Source organism: Spermophilus citellus (genome assembly GCF_964194105.1).
Source record: "Spermophilus citellus genome assembly, chromosome: 2".
Lineage (NCBI taxonomy): Eukaryota > Metazoa > Chordata > Mammalia > Rodentia > Sciuridae > Spermophilus > Spermophilus citellus.
In genome coordinates, this window is record NC_138183.1 from 151,459,780 (window position 1) to 151,480,831 (window position 21,052).

Genomic DNA, 21,052 nt, shown 5'->3' on the forward strand with positions numbered 1-21,052 from the left:
CCCTGGGACTTTTTATTTTGGGAAGGTCTTGTTAAATTGCCCTAGCTGCCCTCAAACTTGCACTCCTCCTGCTCAGCTTCCTAATTTGCTGAGATTACAGGGGTATGCACTGTGTCACCCTACCTATGTGCTTTTAATCCTGGGATACACTCAGACAAATCTTCAGAGAGAATCTCTGTGTACTAATCCTTAAAGTGGATTCTGAACTTTTATAGGGCCCATTATAAGTTTCAGAGATTTAAAATGCTTTTTAAAAAAGTTTTTGAACTGATAGAATACAGAATTCCTTATGGGACAGTTGATAGTCCCTTCCTACAATAAAAGAAAGAACTAAGAGAGTACTCTGGGAGCCTCACCTTGCTATCATAATACTTCTCCCGCTTGTCAGTCTGGATGGAGCGGATGACGTTGCCAGCATACTCAATGACCATCTCTCCAGCATCTATGTTTCTCTTGCAGAAAAGCCCCCGGCCATGGATGGGAGACCTAGGACAGAAGGTGGAACAAAGAGCAGGCACAGAGCTTCAAGTAAGGTTAAGTGAATGAACAAACCATTGGGAACTCTAGACCTATTAGTTCTGCAGGAAAGACAGACACCTGAGAGAGAGAGAGAGAGAGAGAGAGAGAGAGAGAGAGAGAAAGATTTGGATCCCACCTGATTTACGTATTAGCTATGCCAATGGATGGGCAAAGATTAAAAATTTCTCCATTCTGTATCCCACTAGAAGTAGTAGCAGTCTAATTATGTCAAGTTCCTTGTTCAACACAAGGAGTGCCAGGTCCCAGGATATCAGGTTTAGTTAAAAATATCTACAAAAACCTTGCTGAATGAAGAAGGTAAGTCCAGCATTTGATCCTCTTTATCTTAGAAAACTTTTATTAGTTTTCTGTAATTATTTCTAGGATTTTAGCCATACCTGTAGACACCAACTGCTTCCTTAGATGTCTTTTTTAAGTGCCGGAAACGCATAGGCATTGGCAGGTCCATGCTAGTTGCCCTCCTAAAAGACAAGGCATAATTCTAATGAATTCTCTTCAGGAAATGTTTTTTGTCTTGAATCAAAGTATCCTAGAGAATATGAATATACTGGTTGATCAATGCCAAGCAAACGCCTAATAAAATGCACTCCTCCCTTTTAGTACTAGGGATCAAACCCAGGGGTGCTTTACCACTGAGTCACATCCCCAACCCTTTCTATTTCTTGTTTTGAGACAGGGTCTCACCAAATTGCTGAGGCTGGCCTGGAACTTGCAATCCTCCTGCCTCAGCCTCCTGAGACACTAGGATTACATGCCTGGCTGAGGCATATTTTTAATATATACAACAGTATTTTCTGACCATGATGACTATGGTGAGACATCTAAAACTGATAGCACAGACTATAAAGTAAATATGCTTCTTACAAAAAAAAAAAAAAAAAAAAAAAGGGCTGGGATTGTGGCTCAGCAGTAGAGCACTCGCCTAGCATGTGCAAGGCCCTGGGTTCGATCCTCAGCACCACATAAAAATAAATAAATAAAATAAAGATATTGTGTCCAACTAAAAAATAAATATTTTTAAGAATAAAAAAAGAAAGAAAATATGCACCTTATAATTATTAAGTTTCTTCTAACTTATATTCCTCTCTTTACTAGCTTGTTACTATTACTGCTTCAGTCTTCTTCAATGTAGCCAGGAAACTTGTGATTCATGAAAAACTACACAGTGCCCTGAAACACTTAGGTAAAAGGAAAGAAGGGTACCCTCTCCATGTAAGACTTACCGAGCTGACTTTAGCTGTACCTCTTCCTCTTCCTCATCGTTTGGGTTGTATTCAGGTGGCTGTCGATGTTTAGAAGCCAGGAAGTTAAACATGTCAAATGCTGACTTCCTGGAGTCAAAAGATCAAAACATATTTAGAGAAATGCTTTAATAAAGTAGTATGTAAGACAGTGGTATCATCACTGGAAATCTCAGAGTGCATGGGGAAATAATTGTATCATTAGATAACTCCAAACTGTTTCCACAAAAAAAGAAACTTGCCTCAGGTGGACTTCAGCCCTGGCTGAGCCATGAGGGTTTAAGGGGGGTTCATTGGCCTCCTCAGGTTTGTGGAAACGGAATTTATAATTCCGACAGTGCTTGGCACCAGATAGCTGCTCAATCAGGAATACAACTGCATCGTGGAGAATCCCCAGCATCCTCAAACCGTTAACACCTGTAGAACAAAAGGCACCTAGATGGTGAGGCATGCAGCCAACAGGAAACTGCACAGAACTAATGAAATGCCTGTGTAGAGAGAAACTCTGCCAGAGTATGCTCAAGAAATCAGCATTAGATAGCTGTTAAAATAATGCTGGTACAGATCTATCAATACTGAAAACATTCATGATAGATGGCTAAGGGAAAAAGTATGCCACCAAACTGAACTGTTTTCTATATGCTCTATACACAGAAATGCGACATGCATTATACTGTTTCATGCTCATAATAGCCACCCAAGGCAGGAGTTACTAGCTGCTGCTGCTGCTATTTTGTAATACTAGGGATTGAATCCAGGGCATTGTGCATAACGGGCAAGTACTCTACCATTGAGCTATACCCCCAGCTCATTACTAACTTTATTTTAAGGGGAGTAGACCTAGTCTCAGAATTTAATACACCCAAGATCAAAGAGCTAGTGTGTCAAGATTTAAACCTTAGATTGTATAACTCCAAATACAATTCCATTTTTATTTATAAGCAAGGGAGTACATAGGTTCTGTAAGCTGATATGTACACAGGTATCTCAATAATTTTTTAAAATATTTATTTATTTATTTTTTAGTTTTTGGCGGACACAACATCTTTGTTTGTATGTGGTGCTGAGGATCGAACCCGGGCTGCACGCGTGCCAGGCGAGAGCGCTACCACTTGAGCCACATCCCCAGCACTCTCAATAATCTTTGAAAGGAACATTAGCCACATCCCTAACAGCATAGAGCTTTTCTGTGATGTATAGTGAATGCAGGGAGCAACACACTTAATAGCTTCTTTGTTTTTTGCTCAGTTTCAGATATGTGCACAAACCACACAAGGTGAAAAATGTAAAGCTTTAGTAGAAAGTATTGTGGAAACTCTTAGAGAGAACAATCTATAGTCAAATACCACATTACAATGCTTCAGTCAACAACAAATTTTTTTTGTAGTTGTACATGGACAGAATGCCTTTATTTTATTTGTTTATTTTTATGTAGTGCTGACGATCAAACCCAAAGCCTCACACGAGCTAGGCAAGTGCTCTGCCACTGCACCCCAGCCCCCAAAACAACACATTTGATGGCAAATATGATGGTGGTCTCCTGACATTACATTGGAGCTGAAATATTTCTACCCCCCAATGACAAAGCAGCTAACATAACAACCATCATAGTGCCATGTTCCATGTCTGTGGTGATGCAAATCTCCACAAACCTACTGCACTGCTTGTCACATAAAAGTATAGCATATACAATTATGTATAGTACAGAATACTTGATAATGATAATAAATGACGATTACTGGTCTATGCATTTACTCTCCTATACTTTTTAGTGTTATTTTGGACTGGATTCCTACTTATAAAGAAAAAAAAAGTTAATTTTAAAACAGCCTCGGGCAGCCCCCTCAGAAGGCATTCCAGAAGGTCTTGCTTTCATAAAAAAAGGATAGCTTCATGTGTTACTGCCCTTAAGTACTTCCAGTAGGACAAGATGTGAAGGTGGAAAACAGCCTGCGGTGATGTGTTTATATAGTTTTTTTTTTTGGTGGTGCTGGGGATTGAACCCAGGGCCTTGTGTATGCGAGGCAAGCACTCTACCAACTAAGCTATATCCCCAGGCCCTAGTCTTTTTTTTTTTTTTAATATTTGTTTTTCAATTGTAGTTGGACACAATACTTTTATTTTATTTATTTCTATGTGGTATTGAGGATCAAACCCAGGGCCTCGCACATGCTAGGCAAGTGCTCCACCCCTGTGCCACAACCCCACCCTATATAGTTTTTTTAACACAAAACCTTTTAAAATAGAAAAAAATTAAAGAATAAGGATATGAAGAAAAATATTTTTAATACAGCGTATAACATGTATTAAGCTCTAAAAGTTAAAGTTAAAAAAGTTACAGCAATATGGGGGAGATGACAAGAAAAAAATTACAGTTAAGATAAGGTTATTTATTATAGAAGATAAATACTTTTTATCTCCATTTTTTAATGTTGGGGATTGAACTCAAGGCCTCACACATGTTAAGTATAATGTATTCTATAAGTATAATCAAGCTTCACCCCCTGCTCAAGAAAAAATAATTAAAAATATTATTTAATGGGGATGTGGCTCAAGTGGTAGCACGCTCGCCTGCCATGCATGCGGCCCAGGTTCGATCCTCAGCACCACATACAAACAAAGATGTTGTGTCCGCCAAAAACTAAAAAATAAAGATTAAAAAATTCTCTCTCTCTCTCTCTCTGTCTCTCACTCTCTCTTAAAAAAAAAAATTCTCTCTCTCTCATTCTCTCTCCCTTTTTTTTTAAAGAAGGTTTTAAAAAATAAATAAACTTAGTATAGACTAAGTTACAGATTTTATAAAGTCTACAATTATGTCATAAGCTTTTACATGCACTCACTACTCAAACTATTGTATCAATCAATCCTGATGCTTTGGACTTTTTGTAATGCAAGATGATAAATTATCTTACTGTTTAAATCACTTAAGAGTTGGAGTTTCCATATGTACAGAACATAATGGTCAAAAAAGGACAAAGAGGTGACTCTGAGCAGAAACTTGAAGGATTAATAGGAGTTTGTCAAGCACAAAAGGGAAATTGGGGAAGACAAGAGATGAAGGGGAGCAGGCCATTCCTGGTGGGGGAACTGCATGAATCATGGTATGCTAATGTGAAAACATGTAATGTACATAGTAATAATTATTAGGGTACACAGGTTAAAAATTCAGCTTTCTCAGCCGTGAGCCCTGAGATTCTGATCCACATTTTCAGACCACACATTAAGACACACTGATGGATCTAAACAGAGGACCCTGAATGGTGAGGAAAGTGGTGAGAGCTTAGGCCGAACAGATGGTGCAGGCTGAGCAGGATCTTATCATGCGAGGATTCAAACTGGAAACCTCAGGAGAGCAGGGCCAATCTACTTCTACACAGGATTATATCCTTAGTGCTCACCATGGTGCTGGGCACATCACAGATGTTCAATACCTATTTATTAACAACAAATACTTAAGAGATGAAGATTTTGGGGGCTGAGGTTGTGGCTCGGTGGTAGAGCACTTGCTTCAAATGTGTAAGGCACTGAGCGTGATTCTTAGCACCACATATAAACAAATGAATAAAATAAAGGTCCATCAACAACTAAGAGAGAGAGAGAGAGAGAGAGAGAGAGAGAGAGAGAGAGATATGAAGATTTTGTTCTACAACCAGTATGTTTGTAAACAGTAAGAAGATTTTGAGATTCCTCTGATGACAACAAATACTATACAGAAGGAGAAAAGGGAGTCTGAGGCACTAGTTATAAGGTATCTTAACATTACAGGTGAGAAAATATTGGGGAAGAAAAAACAGATGGGAATGATGAAGAAAATAAGGATGTCAGAATTGAATGGAGTTGTCTGAGCTGAGCTCTGGGGAATGGTGGAACAGCGGAAGGACTGAATCACAGATACAGTGTGAGAACATGGGAACTGCTGAAAAAGCCCAGGGAATTTGCAGAGTGAGAAGAAGAAGCCAGGCACCCAGGAAAATCCTAACTTTTTCTTAACTCATTTGCCATCTGTTCTTTTAAAAAATTAAATGTAATTGAGCTAATTTAAAAAAAATTTATAAGTAAGGGCTGGGGATTTAGCTCAGTTGGTAGAGTGCTTGCCTTGCATGCACAAGGCCCTGGGTTCAATCCCCAGCAAAACAAACAAACACACACACACACACACACACACACAATAATATTGGAGCGCTGTGGTTGTAGCTCAGTTGTAGAGCACGTGCATAGCATATTTGAGGCACTGGGTTCGATCCTCAGCACCACATAAAAATAAATAAATAAAAATAAAGGTACTCTGTCCATATACAACTAAAAAATATATTTATAAAAAATAATCATGGAAATAAAGTGAAACAGTACAAAGAAGTAGAGTTGCCTATTCTAATTCTCCAGGTCTCACTTCTCAGAGGCAACCACTGTTACATATATAATTTAAAAGTCTGTATCAGATTTAAAAGACTATGACCATATGAGATACACACTGTTATCAACATGCCTTTTTAATCAGATTACTTTAGACTTTTTTCTAAATTCCCGTATTGAGGAGTATTTGAGTTGCTTCCAGTTTGGCTCACTGTGGTTTTATTTTACCTCCTTTTTAAAGCTGAAATAGTTTCTCATTGATACTAGGCTTCAAATAATGTAACCTAAAATTTTTTAGTACTTTTGTTTGAAGTGAACATGAAGGATTTTAATTAATCTAACACAGAAACCATCCACTGACTTTTTTTTTTTTTCCAATATTTATCTCTACCCCTCCTATCTTCTTTCAAATTGGTCCTGGGAAGGTAGGTGAAAAGGTATTTAAAAGAATTTTTTTGCTGGGTATGGTAGCACACACCTATGATCCCAACTACTCCAGAGGCTGAGGCAATGAGGAATTCAAATCCAAGGCTAGCCTAGACAACGTAGTGAGATCCTATCTCAGAATAAAAATGGATTGGGGGTGTAGCTTTGTGGTAGAACACTTCTGGGTTCAATCCCAGTATCACACACACAAAAAAATCTTTAAAAAAGAAGTATTTACCTATGATACTTTAGTTTTTTCTTTTAACAAGGAAGAGAGGGTAAGTATTTCAAATACATATTACAAAATATTAATATTTGTTAATTTTAGATGGCAGGTACTATTACACAGCCTGTATATTTTCTTGTTTTAATCTTTGTGTTTTTTTTTTTTTTTCTTTCCTTTTGCAGTGCCAGGGATCAAATCCAGTATTGCTTTGCACATACTAGGCAAATGCTCTACCACTGAGCTAATCTTCAGTCTTCAGGATTTTTTAAAAGTCAAAGACCAGGGGCAGTGGCACATGCACGTATTTCCAGCAACTCAGGAGGCTGAGACAGAAGGATTACAAGTCTGAGGTCAGCCTCAGCAAGGTAGTGAAATTCTGTCTCAAAATTTTTTAAAAATAATAATAATAATAATAATAATAATAATAAAAAGGCGACATAAGTCAGTGGTAAAGTGCTCTTAGATTCACTCCTCAGTACCAAAAAAAGAAAAAAGAATCTAATAGGTGACTTATCTCCCACAAAATATAAATGGCCAATAACATGAGAAGATAATCTCACTTAATTTTTAAATGCATATTAAAATATGATTCCATCTTGATTAACAAAGATTCAGAATTTGGAAATAGTATAGATAAGAATGGAGAAGGTAGGGCTAAGTGAGGTGGCACACGCCTGTAATCCCAGCTGCTGGGGAGGCAGAGGCAGGAGGATCCCGAGTTCAAAGCCAGCCCCAGCAAAGACGACGGTGCTAAGCAACTCAGTGAGACCCTGTCTCTAAATAGAATAAAAAATAAGACTGGGGATATGGCTCAGTGGTCAAGTGCCACTGAGTTCAATCCCCTGTTCAAAAAAAAAAAAAAAAAACCAAAACAAACAAACAAACAAACAAACAAAAAATCCACAATGAGGAGTTGGGGATGTAGTTTACTGGTAGAGAACTTGTCTAGCATGCTTGAAGCTCTGGGTTCAATCCCTAGCACCCCCGCCACACACATACACACACACAAACACACACACATCATGAGGTACTATTTTAAATTAACTAGAATATCTAAAATATAAAAAACAGACAATATCAAGTTTTGACAAGGATATGGAGAAACTGGAACCTTTGTATACTGCTGGGAACATGAAATGGTGTAGCTACTTTGGGAAAAAAGAATTCTGTAGTCCTTTAAAAAGTTAAGGAGAGTTATCATATAAACCAGCAATGCCATTTCTAGGTACAGACCCAAGAGAAATAAAAACAGATTTGTACAAAAACTTGTATGTCAATAATCATTAGCAAGAATAAGAAAGTAAAACAACAAACAACCCCAAATATCCATCAACTGATGAATGGATAAGCAAAGTATATTCACACAATGGAATATTATTTGGTAATAAAAAGGAGTGGATTACAACCAGAGTAATGAAAAATTGTGCTCCATATGTGTACTATGCTTGAAATGCATTCAGGCTGGAGTTGTGGCTCAGCAGCCGAGCACTCATCTAGCACATGTGAGGCCCTGGGTTCAATCCTTAGCACCACATAAAAATAAATAAAATAAAGGTATTGTGTCCAACTACAACTAAAAAAAAAAAAAAAATTAAAAAAGAGATACATTCTGCTGTCATGCATAATAAATTAAAAGAAAAAAATTTTTAAAAGGTGGTGGTGAAATGGGCTGAGGATATAGATCAATTGATAGAGTGTTTGTCTTTCAGGCACAAGGCCCTGGGTTCAATCCCCAGCACCACACTTTAAAAAAAAGAAAGAAAGAAAGAGGAGTGGAATATGAATGCGATGTTACAGCAGGCAGGAATATCTTTCTCTATCTCTCTCCCCTCCCCTCCCCTCCCCTCCCCTCCCCTCCCCTCCCCTCCCCTCCCCTCCTCTTCTCTTCTCCTCTCTCTCCCTCTCCCTCCCTCCCTCCCTCTCTCTCTCTCTCTCTCTCTCTCTCTCTCTCTCTCTCTCTCTCTCTCTCGGCTTTTTTTTTTTTTTTTTTTTTTTTTTTTTTTGGTGATAGGGGTCAAACCCAGACCTTCACAAATGCTAATCCCATGCTCTACATTGAGTTATACTCCCAGCTCAAGAAGGAGCCTTGAAAGCATTACGTGAAGTGAAAAGCCAGTCACAAATATATGATTTCCATTTATATGAAAAGGTCTAGAACATGGTGTCAGGGGAAAGAGATGGGGAATTGACTAATAATGAGCAGGGGTTCCTTTCAGTGACTATGAAAATATTCTGGAGTTATAAGGCAATGATGGTTGAGCAATTCTGTGAATACATAAAAACCACCAAATTATATATTTTAAATGGATGATATGTGAATTATATCTCAAAGCTGTGAAAAATACTTTTTTTAAAAAAGTGGGTTTTTTTTATTAATAGAATCAATTCTATGGCTGAGACTAATAAATTGACAGAATATTCTGAGGGAGGAGTAAAATAATTGCTCTAGTCATTACCTGCAAATGAGAGCTGCTTCAGGCGGGCATTTGATCGAGCTTCCTGGACTTTATCTGTCAGTGATTTCCAGGCATCTAAAAGAAATTAAAAGAAAACTGTAGGCTACAAGATATTCATGCCAACATCTCTTAATACTAACAGTATGCACAGGCATTATACTTAGAATCCCTATGGTTGGAGCACATACCCTGTTCAGACAGTGTTTTGTTGTTTTCTTATGGTTTTAATCAATTGGGTGCATGGGGAAGTAGCTGGGAAGTTACAATAGCCATCTGTGTTCCCTTCTTAGGTCACAGAAGCAGTCAGGAGATTTCTGCCCTGAGTCCCTAAAGCATTCGCATTCCCTGGTGGAAGATTGGGTGCTACACCTAAACATTTGAAATTAATTGTATTCTGTAACCCTAACCCAAATAGTGAAAAGATGCAACCAGGAATGTGGGTTCCTTAAAATTAAGGTCTGGGACTAGAAAACCTTTACAATTACTTTGATTTCTTTTTATTTATTTATTTGTTTGTTTGTTAATTCCTTTAACTTCTAACCTAAGATTCTATAACCTTTTAGCTAGGCAAGTGCTCTACCACTGAGTTACAACCCCAGCACTATACTTCTATAGACCTGCCATTCTACAATTATTTCTCATGTAGAACTCATACTTTTGGCTGGGCATGATGGCACATGCTGTAATCCCAGCAGTTTGGGAGGATGAGGCAGGAGAATTGAGAGATTAAAGCCAGGCTCAGTAATATAGTGAGGCCCTAAGCAACTCAGTGAGACACTTGCTCTAAATATAACATTAAAAAAAGGGCTGGGGAGCTGGGGATGTGGCTCAAGCGGTAACTCGCTCGCCTGGCATGTGTGGGGCGCTGGGTTTGATCCTCAGCACCACATAAAAATAAAATAAAGATGTTGTGTCCACCAAAAACTGAAAAATAAATATTAAAAATCTCTCTCTCTCTCTCTCTTAAAAAAAAAAAAGGGCTGGGGATGTGTCTCAGTGGTTAAGGTCCCTCTACATTAAAAGTACTAGAGAATTTCAAAGGAAAGATCACTGTTGAGTAACTTAGGGTTATCCAAAAACCCATTGAGATTAACAGGAGACTAAGTTAAGTAATAGAAATTAGGTTAGGCAAATAAGAATGGGGAGTAGTTTAATCCCCCATACACCCCCCAAAAAGAAGAGCTCACACTTTCTCATACTTTCAAACTAGCTTTTTTTTTTTCTCCTTACCTTATTATTATTTGTACTGGGGATTAAACCCAAGGGTACTTTACCACTGAGCACATTTCCCATTCCTTTTTATTTATTTTTTTAGAATTTTGAGACAGGGTCTTGCTAAGTTGCTGAAGCTGGCCTTTAATTTGTGATTCTCCTGCCTCAGTCTCCCAAATCACTAGGATTACAAGCATGTGCCATCACACCTGCTCAGAAGAAACATCTTTTTTGGGGAGGTAAGGGGTACCAGGGATTGAACTCAGGGGCACTCAACCACTGAGCCACATCCCCAGCCCTGTTTTGTATTTTATTTAGAGACAGGGTCTCACTGAGTTGCTAGTACTTCGCTTTTACTGAACCTGGCTTTGAACTTGTGATTCTTCCTGCCTCAGCCTCCGGAGCCACTGGGATTACAGGTGAGTGCCAATGAGCCTGGCTTAGAAAAGTCATCTTTGGCTTTGTCCTCTCTACTCCTTATTATCTAAGCAGTCACAAAATGTGTCCATTCTTTCTTTTCCTACATGGGTTTTATTACTTGGCATTTCTATTGTAATAATACTCTCATGAATGACTTCTTGCCTCCCAATGTCTCCAGTTCAATCTATCTTGTATGGAGCTACACATTAAACTTTTGAAACTCTGCCTTTATTTTACTCCCCCAAAACTGCAAAGGTCTCAGGGCTTGGCAGTGCAGGTCCTCCAAAACTTGTGACAAATTCACCTTCTCAATTTTTCTTTCACTATTACCTGACATGAATTTCAATGTCAACTTCTCATCTGACACCGCTCTAAACCTATCATGTGTGATTACATCTATCTTTGTTTACATCCCTTCTTCAAAAGCCCTCCTCCCCATTCCTGTTTGCCTAACCCAATTTCTATTATCTTCTTAAACTCAGTCTCCTATTAATCTCCATGGGTTCTTGGATAACCCTAAGTTACTCAGAGTGATCTTTCTTTCCTTTGAGATTCTCTAGTACTTATAACCTAGAGAACATTCCCTACTCTTTCACCTAAATACCAGGGATACCAATATGAATAAGAAAGTAAAATCCTTTATGTTAATTAAGTCATAAAAATGAAAACTTTTACAAAGTAAGGCTTAAGCTAAGAGAGACGAACATATAAAATTTAAAATGAGCAAGTGGTAATGATATGTACTCTGTATCATTAACTTCTCACATGAATTATGGATATTTCTCTAAGACAAATTTCTAAAGGACAAAGAAAATATATAATGCTTCTTAGTATCCTTCATAAAATCTGGCACACCTCAATGACATAATACACATAAGAACAGAGATAGCTGAAACAGGGCCTCTGTTGCTGGGTCTACCTAATTTAACGACTCACCTTCAATACTTTCTGCACAGATTTGAAAGCCATCATCACTTGAAATTTCAAAAACTAGTCCTTTCTTGGGCTTTTTCTCAGCTATGCTTTCCTTCCGCTTTTGTTCTTGCTGGAGCCAAAGCATCAGCGGAGAGCTGAAATTACTTTCTTCTTCTTCTACTGCTTTAGGTTCTATGAGGAGGCAAATGGGAACCAAAGTAGTTGCAATGACAAATGCTTACTGAACACTGATTCTGCAGAGTACAAGCACTATCTCTAAGCTAACAACATGTCATTGTTGGTATTACTACTCCCATTCACAGATAAAAAACAGAGGCTCAAAGAGCTTGCCCTCCATCATAGCTAGAAAGTGATTACAACTGTTTTATTGTTTTGTTTTCAACGTAAAGTCTTGTAGTTTCTACAGTAGTTTCTGGTTTGACAGACAATCTGATAGTTTTCCCATAAGTAATTGTTCTCGGTAGAGTCAAGGCTAAAAAAAAAAAAATAATGGTTAATATGTGAAGTACTTACTAGGTCTCAGATTCTCTTTCAAAAACTTCACAGATGAACTCACATAAACCTTATAACAACCCAGCAAAGTAAGTGTTATTATAATCTCCATTTTAAAGGTAAGAAAACTGAGGCAGAGAAAGGAGAATAACAAGCTAATAAGTTCACAGAGCTACTGGGTGGCCAAGCAGGGATTCTAACTCATTTGGCTCCAAAGTCCTCATTCTCAGTCCCTACCCTCCCTTGCCTTCCTCCATCAATAGATGTGTCAGCCCCCTTGCAACATCAGCAAATTATAAGGATGTGACAATAAATCTCATGCCTGGGCCCGTTCTCCACCTTGTTCTCTTCTGAAGACGAGAACCCTCTATCCAGAAGAGAACTCTCTATGGAACAGGGAAAGGCCTTATATTCATGGCTTCTGATCTTGAATGCAGGGCCCAGTTGTTTCCTGACCGAAATTTGTTACAAAAGATGAAAAGTGCTAGGATATGTACCTGGTGGTGGAACCAAAATCCATCTAATAAAATGGTTCTTGGTTTCCTATAGCAACACCTAAGGGATAAAGTCAGATTATCTCTAGCTATTTAAATTTCATTGTTAAAGCCAGTAGAGCAGAAGAGATTTTACAGGCAATGTTTTGTGTCCCTTAGCTGACAGACGATCACAGATTATGTAGTGGAAGAATGCTAGAAGACAGGTGCTGACTTTCTGTCTAACTTCAGCCAATCACTTAACTGCTTGAAGTTTAGAGGTAAAGTAGGTAATTTTAATACTCCTAGCTTAAAATTGTGATTCTAACCAATTAGTCACATACCTGTACTTTCTTGCTCATTTGCTGGATTTTGGGTTACTGGAATCTCTGGAATAGCTGCTTGTCTAAATGAAAATAAAACCGGATGTAAGATACAACACCAGCTAGGAATACATACTGCCCTTGTTCTTTTTTTCTTTTTTTAAAAGGTGAATTTTTTTTTTTAATTTTTATTTTTTAGTTATCGGCGGACACAACATCGTTGTTTGTATGTGGTGCTGAGGATCCAACCCGGGCTGCACGTATGCCAGACGAGCGCACTACCGCTTGAGCCACATCCCCAGCCCCTGCCCTTGTTCTTGAACATCATTCAGTTGCTAGTTATACAAAACTTGCTAAATGACCACCATCACCACCACCATACTACTGAATGGCCCACAAAATAAAACTGTCTTTGATGAGATTCCTTTCCAAATACTGACATTAGGTATTTGCTTTTGAAGTTGTGAAATGTGCTCTTAAAATTCTTCTCATATCGTTAGTTTTAGGAAAAAATGAAAGGACACTTGTCAGAAGCTATTCTACAGTTACTCAAATAAGCTAGCTGGTTTAACTAAAAGTAAGCTGCATGAACTAGTAAACCATCAATTTTCACTTTGTAAAATTAATAGATCTTTAAACAATCCAAATGTGTATCAATATATATTAAATAAAGAAGTTAAATACATCATTATAGATCCACAAAATAGTACTGAAGGCAGCCACTAAAAAAGTGACTTTTACTAGCACAGAAAGATATATGGAAAACAATCCCGTAAATTAAAAAACAAAACAAGTAAAAGATAGTAGCTATGCTGTTATTCCTTTTATATATAAAAAAATACATATTCACATACAAACTAAACCATATATTATTACCAACAGCTACCTTTAGGGAATAGATTGAGAAGGGGTGGGCAGAACAAATAGCAAACTATTATCCAAATGATTCTATGCCCTGATTTTTATAAGCTTTTATTAATTCCATTAAGCAAAAATGACAACAAAACCAAAGCCTATGAAAATAGGGAGGAACTATTTTTTAAATGACAAAGTTGAGGTATTAATTTTTAGAGAATTAATTTTTAAGCTTACCCTGCAGGCTGCCCACATTCCTTTTGTGAAGACTGTTCCACATTAGCTGTATCCTGCTGCTCAGCCTCTGCTCCTGGAGTCCTGGAGTAGAGAAGAAAAGTATTTGTATTTTTGCATGAAACTATAGGTACATATGTTTCAAATTAAATGTGGAGGCCAGTCTAAAGAAATGACTCTATCAAAAGCTGATAAAATTTGTGAGCCGACAATAAATACTTATGGTCGTAAAGGTTAGAATAATGGTTACCTGGAAGGGTACTGACCAAGAGATGGCACAAGGGGCCTTCTGGGGCACTAAAAGTGTTCTATATCTTGATCTGAGTGGTGGTGACATAAGTGTATACATATGTAAAAATTCACTTGTAGGCCAGATGCAGTGGTGCATGCCTGCAATCCCAGTGGCTTGGGAGGCTGATGTAGAAGGATCCTGAGTTCAAAGCCAGCTTCAGCAAATTAGCAAGTCCCTATGTAACTTAGTGAGATTCTATCTCAAAATAAAATATCAAAAAGGGGCTGAGTATGTAGCTCAGTGGCTTGAATGGCCCTGGTTCAATCCCTGGTACCAAAAAATAAAATAAAATAAAAATCGCTTGTTGGGGTAAGGTTGTAGCTCAGTGGTAGAGTGCTTGCCTAGCCCATGTGAGGCCCTCGGTCCAATCCTCAGCACCATATAAAGATAAATAAGTAAAGATATTGTATCCATCTATAACTAAAATATATACATATATATATTAAAAAATCACTTGTATATTTTTAAAAATTTTAAAAAATATTTATTTATTTTTAAAAAGTTTTTCGGTGGACACAACATCTTTATTTTATTTTTATGTGGTGCTGAGGATCGAACCTAGCGCCCTGCGCATGCCAGGCAAACACGCTACCACTTGAGCCACATCCCCAGCCCCACTTGTATATTTTATATCAGGACATTTTTAAAAAGGACTCTGAGGGTACATCAGGGGCCTTTGCCCACCAGTTAGGAATAAGCATTTTCTAGTATCTGTAAAAACTCGGCAAAAAAGAAACAGGAGCAAACAGCAACACCGTTTGAAATCAGAACAAAGTATATTTACAGATAGAGTTCTGTCCAAGAGTCAGACTGTTCACTTGTGGAGCTAAATTTTGCTCTATTAATCACCACAGGTAATTAAAAAAAAAAAAAATCAAAGTTAATACCTAGAAAACCCAACGAATGCAACTTACTTCCAAAAATCTCTCCCCAAAGACTACTACTTCAACAGCCCCTAATCCAGAGCATAAAATCCTGCAGACACAACAGAGACAATACTGCATGGCTCACCCTATGACTGAGGTCCGGGGTGCTGTGTTGGCTTCTTGGTCTGGAATGTGTGCTTCAGAAGAACTGGTCCTCAAATGGGAAACTTTGTGCTTCTTGCCATTCCCTTTATCCAGGGGCAGCTGAATCCGTTTGATTTTTGGTTTGGGTTTAGTGGGGGCCGGCACTGAGGGGCTCCCTGACTGCTGTCCAGAGGATGGAGAGCCCCCTGGAGAGGCTGAGCTGGCTTGCATGGCTGAGGGTAAAGCCTTGTTCTGCTCTAGCCCCACATTATTAGGAGCATCTACTGTTTGGGTGAAGTTGGATACCTGGGTCCCAGAAGCAGAATCAAGGTCACGCTGGGAAGAAAGGATCCCGGCTTTGCTGGCCAGAAGCTGGTTCACGTGCTGAAGCTGATAATGTTCTTCTGCCTCGCCAGCTGGTGATGGAGCTGTCAAGCCCGCAGTCTGAGAAGAGGGGAGCACACAGATGCTAGATGCTGCAGTCATTGCAGCAGTAGAGGGAGTCTGTGATGTCGCCATTTGTGGAAACATTCCTGAACTTGGTGGTAGAGCCACAGGCTGTTCCTGAATGCCCAGGCTCTGCTGGCTGGCTTTGATTAGAAGATTGCTTATTGAGCCAATATCTGGAGTACCAAGCAACCTTGGGTTAGTTAAGGTGACATGTCCTGGAACTGATGCACTACTTGTAGGAGTTGTTGTAGTTTGCATGGATACCACATTCAAAACGGAGGAACTGGATGCCAAGCCAGACACAGGCCCTGATGTGAGGTGGCTAGTGTCTTGGCTTATTGTTGATGTGCCCACCGCTGTGGCAGCAGTTCCTCCCACACTCTGTGGTGGTAACAGGGGTGCCTGTTCAAAATACATGATGCCAGATTTAGATCTTTTTATGATGTTGGGGACAGTTCGATGAGATGAAGTATTAAGTGACCCCAAATCTAATAGATTGGGATGATTTGAAAGCTGGGAGGGTGTGAAGTTAATCAATGTCATATTAGAAACCACATCAGAGGGGGCAATGTTTGAAGGGGTACTGGAGGGAGCAAGTTTTTTCTTTCGGGTATGTAGACGAGATATGGGTCTTTTCTTGAGTCCAGAGGAAGGAGTGGCTACTGTGGTATTGAGGTCTGTCCTCTGGCTGGCTTCTGAAACCAAAAGCTGGGGATCTGGAGGAGGCTGAACCCCAATAAGTAGGCCTGAAGGAGGACTGCTGATGTTGGGTGGGAAACTACTTTGAGTAGCTGCAGGGAAGGAATGTAAGTGCTGGTGATGAGGCATGGGGAGCAATCCTTTGCTAGCAGGAGGGAACAGAGGTTGAGAAGTTGGCAAGCTTGGATTTAGTCCTGTGGTTAGGGTGAGGCCACCTCCCATGGGTCCCAATACTGAAGTATTTGTCTCCATCACACTGGGTGTAGAACTAACAGAAGAGGTCAACTGGATTTTTTGGGTCACTCCATTTGGAAGAGTTTGGAGAACATAAAGTGGCTGCATGTTCTGGTTAACAACAATGAGTTTCTCAGTGGCTGGTTTCAGGTGGGGTGGAGTGGTCTGGACAGCTGCATTAGAAATCTGAGATGGGCCGGGACTATCAGTAGAATTGGGCACATACTTCTGGTTCTGGATGGGAACAGTAGGGGAAACAGGTACCTGAAGGCCAGGGGTGCTACTATTTCGAGTTAAATCTTGACCGTTGCTGTGACCTTGCTCCACTGAACCACAAGGAGGGCTGGAGATGTGGTCTGCATCCATGTGTCCTTGGATAAAGTGATCAGGAGTCATGTGGCCTTCAGGAGTAGGATCTACTCCTGGACTCAGCAATGCTGAGTCACCTTCAGTGGGGGCTACAGATTTCTCTGTGATGGTTACTCGCTTCTCTCCTGAGTCTGAGATGACAGCCAGTCTACCGGGATTCTGGCTAGGGACCGTAGGACTTCGGGTGGTCAGGACAGAGAGATCAGATGGCAGCTCTAGAGGCAACTCAAACTGCTCCTCTGCTGAGATAGAGGAAGAGACACTACTGTCCACAGGCTCTGTTGTGGGCAGCTGCTGAGAAAATACCTCAAAAAGACCCATGTCCTTTTCCCGATTACTATCAAGACCCAAACCTTCACCAAGATTCAGGAGTTCTGAGGAAGATGACTCTGGGCTCTCACCCAAAGCCTGCATGGATGGAGTATTCTTCAGTACAAAGTCCATAATGTCTGAAGGCAGGATATTCCCACAGTCATCACTGTTGTTATTGTCTGAATCTGATTTCAGAAGCTCAGTATTGTAGGTGTCCAGTAAATTTTTGTCTGAGGGGGTACTTGTGTGGACCCTGCGGCTTGACTCCAATGAGCTGAGCTGAGCTTCTAAGGAATCCTGTCCTTGTGTTTTAACTCTGCTTACTGAATGACAGTTATCCATCTTTGGCTCATTTTTGTGGCCAACAGAACTCTTAATGACATGTTCTTTTTCTCCAGCATCTTCAGGTCGATCAATCTTTAAGTTTTCTGTTCCATTTTCTTTACTACTTCTTTTTGGAATCTGGCTGCTCTTCCTTGTTGTTGCTGTGACACTGGTATCACTCTCTGTCCCATCATCAACACCATCCAACTGTGAAATTTTTGGAAGATCGCATTGCTCCTCTTCCCGAAATAAATTATGGGATGCCAGCCGTTCTTCTCCACCTGAAGAAATGACTGTTCTTGTGAAGTTATAGTAATACAAGTCATCCTCATCTGAAGTGCTCAAGTCATCGGCCCCATCCACCTGCCCTTCAGCTGATCTCTTGCCTCGCTTCTTCCCGGTGGAGCTGCTATAGAATGGAATATCTTCTTCGCCATAGGATCTGACTCCATAGAGTGGGGTTAGCCCAAAGAACATGTTAGAACGTGCACGGGCGCTGCGACGAGGATATCTCCTCTTAAAAGAGCCATCCTCCTGAGCTTTGGGGCCATCTGGAAGCATTAAGTTTCTGTCCTGTACCGGAAGATTCTGATAGTTGTTACTTTGAGAATCCTGGGATGAGACGTTATTGGGGCTTGGTTGAGCCACTGGCCCATCTCCCGAACTTTCGGAAACTGAAACTGGTTCTGTTGGTGATGCTGACTCTATTTGCAAAGGGGAGGCAGGACCACTTTCTTTCAGTGCATTTTTGGACTGATTTTCACTTTCCATTTTTAAAGGTGTCAATGTCACTTTGACTGTGCGTTTCCGGGGTGCTTGTAATTCCTTGGCAGGTCCTTCTACTTGCATGGATGGAACTTTGGGGATTCCTGAAACAGAAAGGACTTTATCTCCAATCTTATCAGAAGAAACATTATTACATGGCCGTTGCCCCATAAATTCAGAAGTCAAAACCTCATCCACATATTCTGGCTTTAGGTTTCCTTCCTCACCAGTTGTCACCTGTCCAGGTTCCAAAAACGATTTACTGGCATGCTTTTCTTTGAAAGTTTCTTTATAAGACTTTTTCCCCTTTTGTCTCCTGTCTCTGGAACTAGATGCCACATGTTCACTGATAATGGATGATCTGTTGCTCACTCCAGAAAGCTTTAAGGTTTTGATTTCAGTATCTTCATCTGGAGAAGGATTAGTCAGTTGGGTAGAATCTGTGTGTTGGTCTCGATCATTCCTTTGTCCTCTCAAATGGAGTTGGGGGAAGGAGAGGGCCTCTTTAGAAGAAAATGGCACTGAAGAAGGTTCAGCAAAATTGCTGATTTTACTAGCATTTAATTCTCCAGAAGCTGTGTTATGAACCTGTGGAGCTAATTTAGGAATTCCGGGGTAAGCCAGGTTATGTGCAGATCCCTCTGAACTCTTGGAACTCAGCATTTTGATTTTTTCTCCCTTTAAAGAGGAGCCCTTGGATGTCACATCTGAAGCACCAGAATGCTTCATTTCTGAAGATGAAGATCCATCCAAGTAACTGGTTTTAGAGCCTACAGTGACTACTGTCCTTTGCAAACTTGAAGATGTGGGAGTGCTGTGCCCTACGGTAGCACTTGAATTCAGTGGCCCTAAGTTATGATCAACTGCTTTGGCACTTGACTCAGGATCTGTAGGGGTCCCGATGGTGGAGGCTGAGGAAACACTATTCCTGGAGTAAGTATTCCCAGTTCTCATTGGAGACATTATCCGGAGCTTAGACCGCTGGGGTGACAAGGAAGAAGTACTGTGTCGCCTGGAGCCAATGCTTCGCAGTCCAGAGGAGAGTAAAGGATCACCTACTGTGACTATTTCATGAGTAGTTGGGGTAGGACTTCCTGAACAAAAGAGAAAAAGTAAGAAATTCTATTACAGACAGAACAAATATGTGGAAGTCACTGGTTTTAATGACTTGGCTACATCTAACTATAGGTAATTGAAAATCTCTTTTCAGGGGCTGAGGCTGTAGCTCAGTGGTAAAGTGCTTGCCTCGCATGTGTGAGGCACTGGGTTCAATCCTTAGCACCACATAAAAATAAATAAGGATACTGCGTGTTCATCTACAACTAAATAAATATTTTTTAAAAAAATCTCTTTTCTGTAGCAAAAGTCACCAAGATAAGGTTGCCTAAAAGAATTACAAATTCGTCTTTGGGCTGACCCTGGGTCAAGTAGGTCATTAAAGTTCTTTACCTGCAGAAGGCAATGGCCGACAGCCAGGGGATCTCTGTGTAGGAGAGTAACTGGGTGTTCGAATCCTAGGGACCTTTGAGATGACATGATAATAACAGGAGCTAGAGGTTTGTGAATGAGGAGGTCGGTCTGGTGATGGAGGACTTAGAATTTCAGCTGTGCTTTGACTCTCTTTAGATGAACTTTCTGTGGTAGAAAATAAAAACTCTTAAATGAAAAAGATTAAAATAAAATATCAAACAAATGAGACAATAAAAAGCAAGCTATTTGGTAAATGTCAAGCTAGAAACAAAGGAGACCCCCCATATAAATGGCTTTTCTTTCATCTTTCAGTCTCAGTACATACTCCCCAAACTCAAGTCCTGTTTCAACTAAAAACTAACCTGAAATTGATGATGGACTGTGGGCAATGGTCCGATTCTCATCGTGTTCAACAGTGCTGTTGATATCTGGCTCTACAACTGGAGGACGGCATTCCACTATCTTGCACGTGTACACACAGCGCTTGCGAGCATCTGTGGTGCTCCAGTACACCCGGGAACACCTGGCAAACAGATAGGGAAAAATCACAATTGAGAGAACAGAAACAGAAACTGACATTGTCAAACCTCTCCTCATCCTGGGTTCCCTGTCTTGATTTAGAGAATTTACCTTTATTTCATGGGTTCTTGGTATAGATTCCACTGATAATGGATGATCTATTGCTCACTCCAGAAAGCTTTAAGGTTTTGACAAGTTTTTGAAGTTCTTACTATTTCTTAGCCTCTCAGGAAATAGCACAAGATCTTTTTTAAATTAAATTGTAAGCAGGCACATAAAATAGTAAAATATCCTAAACTCAGAAAAAGAAAAATACCACTACTACTAAAAATAGTTATTTACCTCCACAATGTATACAAAGTGAGGTCCTAAAGTAAAGAACAAACCAGAGATGTTTCCTTTTGGAGAAACACAAGACAAA

At 39.8% G+C, this 21,052-nt stretch overlaps 1 protein-coding gene across 4 annotated transcripts in view; it reads right to left on the minus strand.

Moving 5' to 3' along the window:
* KMT2A (lysine methyltransferase 2A) overlaps window positions 1–21,052 on the minus strand; it is an 85,702-nt gene that overhangs the window by 4,466 nt on the left and 60,184 nt on the right. For all 4 annotated transcript variants that reach the window (XM_081311894.1, XM_081311893.1, XM_081311892.1 and 1 more), the window contains 11 exons: window positions 20,475–20,635; window positions 20,092–20,277; window positions 15,491–19,736; window positions 14,191–14,271; window positions 13,120–13,181; window positions 11,811–11,981; window positions 9,243–9,317; window positions 2,020–2,198; window positions 1,764–1,867; window positions 918–1,001; window positions 357–486 (listed from right to left, as the gene is read on the minus strand). In XM_081311894.1, coding sequence (XP_081168020.1) covers window positions 357–486; window positions 918–1,001; window positions 1,764–1,867; window positions 2,020–2,198; window positions 9,243–9,317; window positions 11,811–11,981; window positions 13,120–13,181; window positions 14,191–14,271; window positions 15,491–19,736; window positions 20,092–20,277; window positions 20,475–20,635 — 5,479 coding nt within the window. The remainder of the gene's footprint in view (window positions 1–356; window positions 487–917; window positions 1,002–1,763; window positions 1,868–2,019; window positions 2,199–9,242; window positions 9,318–11,810; window positions 11,982–13,119; window positions 13,182–14,190; window positions 14,272–15,490; window positions 19,737–20,091; window positions 20,278–20,474; window positions 20,636–21,052) is intronic.